This window comes from Oncorhynchus tshawytscha, linkage group LG11 (genome assembly GCF_018296145.1).
Source record: "Oncorhynchus tshawytscha isolate Ot180627B linkage group LG11, Otsh_v2.0, whole genome shotgun sequence".
Taxonomy (NCBI): Eukaryota; Metazoa; Chordata; class Actinopteri; order Salmoniformes; family Salmonidae; genus Oncorhynchus; species Oncorhynchus tshawytscha.
The window spans coordinates 49,211,967-49,223,455 of NC_056439.1; the positions used below are offsets into that span (position 1 = coordinate 49,211,967).

Consider the following 11,489-nt stretch of genomic DNA (forward strand, 5'->3'; position numbering starts at 1 on the left):
TTCTGTGCCTATATTTATTGTATGTAGGCCTAACTATTGGCTACGAGTAAGAATTTGTCTTTATGCTGAATCTAATTATCCCTCTTTGATTTAGGATAAATCTCAAAAACACTCACTGGAGGTCAATAGTAAATCAACTATTTATGCAAATAGATCAATATGAAAGGAGCGAGTTCACAGCTCTACCAAAACCTTCCCTTTTGTGTTCTAAAATGTGTTAATACATAGTGCAATGGGAGGTGGTGTCGGCAGAGGACCACTTGAGGACGTGAAGTGCCGCTAAGGCACTATTCAAATAATGAATTAAAATGCCTTTTTGTATGGCATGTTCAATGGAAACAAAGTTTAAAAAATGTATGGCCTTCGTCAGGGAGTACTCAAAAGCATTCTGAGGAAGTATATGAAAAGTGCCTTGGTCCTCCTTTTTGATGTCTGAGGACTTATTCTTTCTAGAAGTCCATACATTGTAAACTAGCTCTAGCCAGCAGATCCCGGTGTGTACAGAAATGAGAAATTACCAAGAAACTGAGGATCTTACAAAGCTGTGTACTACTCCCTTCAGAGAACTGACTAACCAGTGTGTGAGGCCCTGGTGCACAACTGAGCAAGAGGACAAGTTCATTAGAGTTTCTAGTTTGACCAACAGACGCCTCAAGTCCAACTGGCAGCTTCATTAAATAGTACCCGCAAAACAGTCTCAAGGTCAGTGAAGAGGCATCTCCGGGATGCTGGCCTTCACAATAGGTTTTTGTGGTGAAAAAAAAAGTCCCGATTATGGTTTTCATTCACCTTGTCCATAGTGTAGAGGCCTATGGGAGTCATTGAAGAGGTAAGGGATGGTAAATGTGATCTGCATAATATACCAATAGACATACCTTTGTATGCCTCCTTGTCTGTATACGTACAGACACAAGTGAGCAGTTCAGTTATTTGTGCCTAGCCTTAAACATACAGTATCCTCATTCTTAAATTGTGTTTTGGACAGGTTTGCATAAATATGAAAAGAGATGTTACCTTTAAACAATACAGTGGGGCAAAAAAGTATTGTCAGCCACCAATTGTGCAAGTTCTCCCACTTAAAAAGATGAGGTCTAATTTATCATAGGTACACTTCAACTATGACAGACAATGAGAAAAAAAAAAAATCCAGAAAATCACATTGTAGGATTTTTAATGAATTTATTTGCAAATTATGGTGGAAAATAAGTATTTGGTCAATAACAAGTTTCTCAATACTTTGTTAGCAATGACAGAGGTCAAACGTTCTCTGTAAGGTTTTCACACACTGTTGCTGGTATTTTGGCCCATTCCTCTATGCAGATCTCTAGAGCAGTGATGTTTTGGGGCTGTTGCTGGGCAACATGGACTTTTTGCCTTTCTACAGATTAAAACCTAACATTGTCGTGGATTGACAATGGATCTCTGTTTAAAGTATTCTTTCTATACAGTTAAATTCCATCCTCCAGAAAAGTCCGTTCTAATATTGCAGCAAATATTATGGTTCAACGTCAATGTACTGCTAGAGAAAAGAAAAAAAACTATTGGAAGAAAATGTACAAGGGAATAATATTTATGAAGGACATTGTAAACAAGGACGGTAAAAATTGTCACACAAGCAACTAACAGTGTATGTGGAGGTGTACGCTCAATACCAAATTATAACCAACTCATCGCAGCTCTGCCACAAAAGTTCGAGACAATTAAAGAAATTAAATAATTAGTCCATTAAATCATAAATGGCTGAAAATGATTCAGTATAAATATAATTTGTTTTACTTCAAGTCAAAAGGTTTGAAAACAATGCCATATGAAGTAAAAGTGAGTTGGGAACAGGTCTTTGATGTCCGAATACCTCGGCATCGGGTCTATGAACGGACGTAGAAAACAGATGACACATCAATCCGTTTCAATTTAAGCTATTATATAACATACTTGTTACAAAACATTTAGGAACTTCTGTTGTTTCCATGACAGACTGACAAGGTGAAAATTAGGATCCCTTATTGATGACACCAGTTAAATCCATTTCAAAATCAGGGTAGAAGTAGGGGAGGAGACAGGAAGGATTTTTAAGCCTTTGAGACAATTGAGAAATGGCTTGTGCGCCATTCAGAGGGTGAATGGGCAAGACAAAAGATTTGTGCCTTTGAAATGGGGCATGGTAGTAGGTATCAGTCATGCCGGTTTGAGTGTATCAAGAACTGCAACACTGCTGGGTTTTTCCACGCTCACCAGTTTCCCCGTGTGTATCAAGAATGGTCCACCACCCAAAGGACATTCAGCCAACTTGACATAACTGTGCGAATCATTGGAGTCAACATGGGGCCAGCATCTACGTGAAATGCTTGCGACACCTTGTAGAGTCTATGACCTGACGAACTGAGGCTGTTCAGAGGGTAAAAGGGGGTGCAGCTCAATATTAAAAAGGTGTCCTTAATGTTTTGTCCACTCAGTGTGTTGGGGGCATTGAACAGTCAGCCTTGTGCAGACTGCCACAAGGAAAACAAAGTCAATAAAGACATTTTCTGGTACTGTCCATCAGTGGCTCACTTTTGGATTCAGGTTCCAGGAATGGATGTGTCATTTCATAATAACGTGGTTCAGGTGGACTTGCAAACTGTATTGTTAGGGGATCTGAATAACTATGATATGTCAATGGGAACTTGGGTAAAGTATTTCTTTTTAGGGCAATATCAGTAGGAATGTTACAAATAGAAAATGATTCAAGTAAAAGTCACCCAGTAAAATACTACTTGAGTAGAAGTCTAAGTATTTCGTTTTAAAATGTACTTCAGTATAAAAAAAAAAAAAGTAAAATGTAATTGCTAAAATATGCATACGTATTAAAAATATAAATCATTTAACATTCTTATAGTAATAAACCAGATGACACCATTCTTGTTTAAATTTTTTTTAAATTATGGATAGCCAGGGGCATACATCAACACTCAGACATAATTTACAAATAAAACATGTCTGTTTAGTGAGTCCACCATATCAGAGGCAGTAGGGATAACCTGGGATGTTCTCTGTTTAGTGAGTCCACCAGATCAGAGGCAGTAGGGATGACCTGGGATGTGTGAATTGGACCATTTTCCTGTCCTGCTAAGCATTCAAAATATAAAAATTTACTTTTGGATGTCGGGGAAAATGTATATTTTCTATAGGAATGTAGTGGAGTACAAAAGTAAAGTACAGATACCCCAAAATTACTTAAGTAGTACTTTAAAATATTTGTACATAAGTACGTTACCATTGCCTGCAAAATAGACAACCCCTTACCTGATGGACTGAGGTGCATATCTGTTCATAGCGATGGCCCCATGAAGAACCTTTCACTTTTATCAGTTGAGGCCGGTTGGACGTACTGCCAAATTCTCTAAAAGCACATTGGATGAGATTTATGATAGAGAAATGAACATTAAATTATCTGTAACCAGCATGCCAATTGCAGCGCGCTTCAAAACTTAAGACATCTGTGGCATTGTGTGACAAAACTGTACAGTTTAGAGTGGCCTTTTGTCCCCAGCACAAGGTGCACCTGTGTAATGATCATGCTGTTTAAATCAGCTTCTGGATGTGCCACACCTGTCAGGTGGAGGGATTATCTTGGCAAAGGAGAAATGCTCATTAACAGGGATGTAAACACATTTGCGCACCAAATTTGAGAGAAATAAGCTTTGAGCATATGGAAAATTTCGGAGATCTTTTTTTTCAGCTCATGAAACATGTGACAGACACTTTACATATTTTTGTTTTGTTAACAAAAATGTCCTTATGTTTATACAAAAATAAATAATGAAGCATGTCCCCCATAGTTTTGCTCACAATAAATGCTAACGTTTACCAACTTGTTATTTAGCCAACTAGCAAGCGTGCGTCTAATTCATATTAAAATCAATAAATAGCTATCAAGCGAAGTTTCGCAAAAGAGTGTAGATAGCTCGCCAAACAACTCACCATTTTGAGTTTGTAGCTATAACGCTTTATCAGTCAAAGACTGACGACAGCTGTCGTGTCAGCCTGGGAAAGAATGATACCTAGTCAGTTGCACAACTGAATACATTCAACAGAAATGTGTCTTCCGCATTTAACCCAACCCTTCTGAATCAGAGAGGTGCAGTGGGTCTGCTATAATCGACATCCACGTCTTCGGTGCCCGGGGAACAGTGTTGCTCAGCGGCAGAACGACAGATGTGTACCTTGTCAGCTCGGGGATTCGATCCAGCCCAACGCTCTGACCACTGGGCTTCCTTGTCGACGAATGTTCCCCTAGGAGGCTATGTGGAGAAGTCTGTCAAATTATATTGATTTCAACAGTTGCGGAGGGAGATTGCGTCAGTGCGTGTGAAATGGCTGGATCTACACGCTTCAGTCAATTGGATACTTTTGTTTTTTCCCCCGTTTTCTTCTGTCAAGACATTCTTGCTTGATTGAACACACTGCACATTTAACAACATTGAACATTGTCCTCTGCTTTGTGTTTCAACGGCTTACTGAGAAACAAATCACTATTTTAATTAAATGACACTTTATTTTAGCGTCAATAACTTTGTGTCACTGGAATTATAAGTTAATAGCTTGATTAAAAATGACGTGTCGTCTTATTGATCAACCATCCTATCGTTTTTATTGATTCATATTGATAAACTGTCAACCTATTTATTAAGATAAATGATTTACATCAAAACAGTATAAAGTGTTTTATGATATTATTATGCTTTTATGATCACCTAGTTCCAAATATATAATGACTTGGGAGACGTACATATTCTATAAGGTTTTCATTCCCCCATCAGTTTTTTTGTGTTCTAATTTCAAATTACTGAACAAGCCAACTTCGAATGGAACAGTACCAATGTATACCACTCGAGGTCCTCATACACAAGTGGACAGCAGGGTTGTAATAGACTAAATGAGAGCAAAAATCCAATGCAGAAGCCACACCCAACGTGCCAAAGACCATTTGGGTTGATTTTCCTCTTTATCGACAATGTGAAACCCATACTGATGGTTGAGCCTATCAGATGGTGTTTCAGTTTGGTTTACACTGTAAAATGATGAAATATCATTAAACAGCTCACTATACAGTACTGTAAGATTGTTAACGTGTCAAAGAAAATTGATTGTCATTTTTAGCTCCAATGTAAAACCTATAATGATTAAGACACATCAGAGAGCGTGTATATTGCATTAAGAGGTATTTATTTTACTAATACAGGATGGTATTTCAACAAATCTTATTTTTTAGGATTATTCAAAGTGTTCAAGGCTATTTTGGGGGAATTCGATATTTCTCTCGGAAGTGAAACGGGCTGCTGGAAGAAGAAGGAGGAGTTTGGAGAAAGCTGAATTCAAATCTCCCGTGGGCACTGCTGAAATCAATATCATTGGACAGACTCTAGGGGAACATTCCTCTTAGGGGAACATTCGTCGAGAAGGTAACACAGGCTAACATGACATCGGGTTCATGCTTGATTTGTAGAGACCCTACCAAGTATTTTCCACCCCACTGTAGCTGAGACAGGTAGTAAGGTTTTTCTCCATAGCCCAATAATCTCAATATACCAGTCTCAACATTGTATTTTTTATTATTGTTCTTAGAAAATGTTTTTAAAACCATATATACATTTTTTCATCAATTACTAATTGCATTGTTTTATTAGCACAATAAAAGTGGATTCTGACTAAAATGCAATATATTTTGAATTAGTTATTTAAATTACAATGTGTTGAAATGCGGGCTTTTATTTTGAAGGTTTCTTCATTACCATACAAAAGTTAAATCATAATTGGTGCGGCTGAATCAACTAGCTCATTTTAAATTGGATTGTAGCACACAGAACCTAGAGCTATAGGAAACAAATCATTTTTCTACCTGTTTTACGCTGAAGTTGCAAAGTAAAGACCTCAGTTAGAAAGAGGTAGTTACTCACTACACCTCATTACTCATTCAGGAGCCAGCTAATGGCTAGCTAACGTTAGCCAGCTAGCTAGGAGGATTTACATTTCAGTTAGCCTACCTACAATCAGTCAGAAGTTTGGACACACCTACTCATTCAAGGGTTTTTAAAATTTTATTTTTGACAATTTTCTACATTGTAGCATAGTAGTGAAGACATCAAAACTATGAAATAACACATGGAATCATGTATTAAGCAAAAAAAGTGTTAAACAAATCCAAATTATTTTATATTTGAGATTCTTCAAAGTAACCACCCTTTGCCTTGTATTGTAAATGTTTTTAAAATTGTATACACTTCCTTAATTTTGCTGGACCCCGGGAGAAGTAGCTGCAGCAGCTAATGAGGATCCATAATAAATACAAGTGTATTTTATAAATGTCCTTGTCCTTTTACAGGTGGTTCTCCAAAAAAAAAAAAAATGAAATTATTCAGAAAGATATTAAATCAACGTTTTCCATCAAGTGAAGAGTTCCCTCCGATTTTAGCTGCTTGGCATCTTGCATTTCCCAACATCTTTGCAGGAACTAGTCATGTCTATGCGATACTCCTGCAACCACATGTAGATGATAGCGTGTCACACAGGGTCATCACTAGTTACCACTGCCACAAAGTCATGATAATGTCTAAACCCTGCCTATTTATATTTTATCTTGATAAAATCGGATTTTAAACCTTACCTTAACTACACTGCTAACCTTATGCCTTACCTTAAATTAAGACCAAAAAGTTTTTATGTTTTATTCATGATTTTTTACGATATAGCCAATATAGCCAATTTTGTAGCTGTGATAACTGTCACACAGTGCGACCGGAACAGATATCTATCTACAAACATGCAAGCGGCATTTCTTACTCAATACAAAATGTGGATTTAATATCTTTCTAAATATTCTTAGTTTTTTGGCTAATGTCCATGTCCACCTGCAACTGGACACTGACATTTATAACATACACTTTTTACTGAATAGAGAACGAAGAAAGTATTGCCAAGAACAGGTTAGTTAATTGCCAATGTTATGGAGCATCACATATTCAGTAGCTAAGCAGTCAGGCACACTGCTGTTTTTAGGAAGTCAAATCATCAAAGTAAATGGACATCATTTCATCATAAACAATGTAGCAGGGGCCATAGTTAGCATAGGTATGCTAGTATGTAGCCTTGGCTTGTGGGAGAGCGGCTCATATAGGCTCCTGCCTTATCTCCTGTTTCTGTAGCATGAGGCAGCTTGATGTACAAGTGCACAGCCTAGACAGGACGCTGGCCTATTGCAGGGCCTTTCTTACAATCTACATTATCTCCTTAATGTTGAGTACCAAGCGAAGACTCAGCAGGGGATTGAACTCACAACCTTCCAATCTACATTATCTCCTTAATGTTGAGTACCAAGCGAAGACTCGGCAGGGGATTGAACTCACAACCTTCCAATCTACATTATCTCCTTAATGTTGAGTACCAAGCGAAGACTCGGCAGGGGATTGAACTCACAACCTTCCAATCTCAGGGCAGACACTCTAACCACACAGATCCTGAGTTGATCTATATATACAGTACCAGTCAAATGTTTGGACACACCTACTCATTTAAGTGTTTTTCTTTAATTTTACTATTTTCTACTTTGTAGAATAATAGTGAAGAAATCAACACGGTTTAAGTGTGCCTTGAATTTAATGTTTTTATATAACTTTTGGAGTTATTATTTATTGTCAATTGCAGATTCCAAGTGACTTCACTTCCTCAAATATTGAAGGTGGAATTTATCATGCGTGGCTCACTGCCACTGGCACACGCGGGGTTTTTGTTTATTTGTATTCATATTTTATATATATAGAATTATATAATAATATATTTCTAATCATTCATTGATAAGCCTACTTTATTAAAATGTGTCAGTGTAATATTATAATATTAATATAGAATATTATAAACTGGATGGTTTGAGCCCTGATTGCTGATTGGCTGAAAGCCCTGCTATATCAGATAGTATACCAGGGGTACGACAAAACATTTTTATTTTTACTGCTCTAATTATGTTGGTAACCAGTTTATAATAGCAATAAGGCACCCCGGGTGTTTGTGGTACTGTATATGGCCAATATACCACGTCGTGCATAAGAACAGCCCTTAGCCATGGTATATTGTCCATATACCACACCCACCCACGCCTTATTGCTCAAATACAACATTGTATCATATCATTTCAAGTAAATTGAAGACTTGAAGTATTCAAGTAAATTAGGCCAAACATTTCAGGTGTAATGAAAAACATGCCATCTGAACATGAAGCAACTCTTATGACTAGCCTGGTCTCATAGACTAGACGTAACGTTGTAAATGTAAATCTGGGTCACTCAAATTAGTATGACATGTTAAGTTTAGTATAGTTACGCAAGACAGAAAGTTACTTAAGGCAAAAAAGAAAAGGTGAGTGGTTGGTCTGGTCGTGGTAGATGGGTGGGTGTATAATGTAAATGTCTAGCAACCCAAAGGTTGCTTGTTAAAATCTCATCATGGACAACTTTAGCATTTTTGCTAACTAGCAACTTTTCAACTAGTTTCTACTTTGTAGCTACATTGCAACTACTAAGTATGTTAGCTAACCCTTTAACCTAACCCTCTTGCTAGCGTTAGCCACCTAGCTTTTTTAATACATACCATATGAAACATAACATATTATACTAAATGGAGTGTCTCTGATGTATGTACGTACAGAATATTGGGAAATACGCTGAGACCAGGTTGTTATGATGATTAAATACGATTGTAACCTTTATGAATGATCATATAAAATATGTGCTTTTTTGAAGCACAGTCAAGGATCTCAGACATACTTTTTAAAAAAACATAATTTTATGAACACGTTTTATTTATATATTCGTAAATAATGCAATGTCAGAATTATATTGTTTTTACATTCCCGAGTTGACACTATTTCACGCCGTGCTTTCAAGTGACCCGTCAAATTTTTCTAACTGAGTCTCTATACCAGAAGCCACCCAACAATAACTGTCAGCAGTGGCGATTTTCTTCCTCGCTTCTCTTTTTGAACGACTACATCGAAACATGACAATACCAGAGGTTACTGCAATTAGAAGAAGTAGTGGAACAAGAGAAGCAATAATGCCAATAAACAGCCACGAGCTCAAAAAAGAGTCATTATGCGTAAACCAACTCGTTCCAGTGGTTTTGCTGGATGGCTCCTCGCGCGTAATGTCCTGCGTAATAGTGCCTTGAGGTGGTCCGTCGGTGAACTGAGGCTCGTTCTGTAATTCAACCTTAGATATGGTTATAGTGTCAATGGTCTCGTCGTGTTGGTCGTTGTCTCTATAAACATTTGACGTTTCAACAGTGGAAACAACAGTCACATCTCGAATGCAGGTGATTCCATTAGGGTGTAACCGGAAGTGCTGATGGCAAGAACACATGAAACTACCAATGGTATTAGTGCATTTGTCCTCGCATCGATTACTGAGGCATTCGTCTATATCTATACAAGTATGACCGTCCTCGGACACAGTGAACCCTGCGATGCAATGGCAGGAGAAGGATCCTTCAGAGTTAAGACATATTTGTGGACATCTAGTTTCAGTGCACTCGTCTATATCGTGGCATTTGCCCTCAACCATTCTGTAGCCTTTATTGCACTCACAAGTGTAACTACCTTGGGTATTGACGCAATGATTACCGTCGCAGGCATTCATTTGGCATTCATCGACATCGATACAACCAAATTGGTCTTTATCCAATTGGAAGCCGCTTGGGCATACGCACGAGAACCCCGTTTGTCCTGTTACGCATTGGTATTGACATGGAGAACTGTGACAATGTTCCTTTAAGTCACAAGATACTCTGTCCTGTCCTAACACATAACCGTCCTTGCATCCACAACGAATACCACCGGGGTCACTATCAAAGCACACATGATCACATCCACCGTTTTTATAGCCACAACTCTGTTTATCCGTGGCGCAAAACGGACCGGGGATAGTCCAGCCATAGACACCATCCGTTAACTTACAAATAGAAAAGTGGTAATTGCCATTACATCTTATTTCAGCATATGTTCCAAATGGAAACGCGGTCAAGTTATTATCCTCATTTAATGGATTTGCTGAGAATGGGAGCTTGTAATTCACTTGCTCCCCTCCTGCCAACAACAAAGGTTTACACATTCCCTTGAAGTAGAATTTGCAAGCGTAAAAAGCCTTTTCTTTGCAAGATCCATCCGTCCATTTTAAATCATTGCGACCGGATAAAGAATAGTATACCAATACGCAACGCTCTTCTGTGCAGGTGCTGCGAGGTTCCTTCTCCCAGTTGGAATATTGGGAAGTTTCACTTCCAGATATCCACTTAAAACCTCTGAGACTCAAGCCCGTTATAATGCAGTCCCCCTTATGTAATTGCAGTCCGATCCAACATTTGTAGTCCAAATTGCGATTCCTTAAGTCGATCTGTGTAAGGATTGATTGAAGCTCTGCTTCCTCAGCTTTGTCTTTAGTTGTTACCAAGTAACCCCCGTTATCTACACATTTCATACGAGCGTCTTCGAAGCTGACTCCCTCTATATGAACAGTGAAACAGGCATTGGATGTGCACACGGTTTCTTCTCCGCCAGTGTCTGCTCCAGTGGCTCCCCAGACAGAGATTTGCAGTAAAATTAGCAAAAGCATCATTCCCACATAATCCAACAACAACCATTGATTTAAATATTTTATATGCTACATTTATGCCTTATTGGCAAACGGATGACAAATGAGGCTCTCTATTCCCTGCCAAAGTACAACGTGTTGCGACTTTGAATTGTACATTCAAGCTCCTGCATCCTGTTTTCTATATACACTTAAAACGTTTTTTTTTTCTCCCCCAGTTGGTTTTTGTCTCCTGCTGAAGCAAGTTCCGTTGTGGAAAACCAAAACAATAGCAGCACCCTCATTGTTTTGACTTGTTATCCAGGTGGCTCCCGTGCTGAGTAAACGTAATATCAGACTGCTTGTTTGTCCTATACAAAGTCAGGTAATCATCTTCCAGCTGAAAAACAACAACAACCGATCTGTATCAAATAGTGTATAGCTTGCAAAAAACATGAAAGCGCTAAAACATGGCATTTAATGATTTCCCGATGTATTAATTCATATGAAAATAACGATTTGTTTGTAATAATTTGTCATATTATATTTCCTTCATTTTCGATAGTCTATAGTTGTTGATTTAGTTGTTCATTTTGTTATGTGAAACGACTAATCTCATTTAAATTGAGAGAATAAAGCCTTCATTTACATTCTAAATGGACAGACAAAAATGTCTTCCCCAAAAAGCAATAATAAAAATGAAAAAAATAAATAATAGGTTCCAATTTGTGACAGAGAACTGGGCCCTTTTCCAGACAACCTTTTCTAACTCATTTAAAACCTCTGCTGACATGAAAGCCCGGAAAAAGCACAATAGTTCATTTCTAAAACAATAGATAGACAGGATGGGGAAGAGATGCTAGGAAGTTCACACCCATGCTGGTTCATGGGTCA

The 11,489-nt window shown here is 38.0% G+C and overlaps 1 protein-coding gene across 1 annotated transcript; it reads right to left on the minus strand.

Annotated features, from left to right (window-relative positions):
* Positions 1–8,968: 8,968 nt before the first annotated feature.
* Positions 8,969–11,286, minus strand: LOC112262145 (complement component C1q receptor-like). The gene is given in 2 exon segments (XM_024437864.2): positions 8,969–9,233; positions 9,236–11,286. Coding segments are annotated over 2 exon segments (1,518 nt in total). The 5' UTR covers positions 10,641–11,286; the 3' UTR covers positions 8,969–9,120.
* Positions 11,287–11,489: the final 203 nt, after the last annotated feature.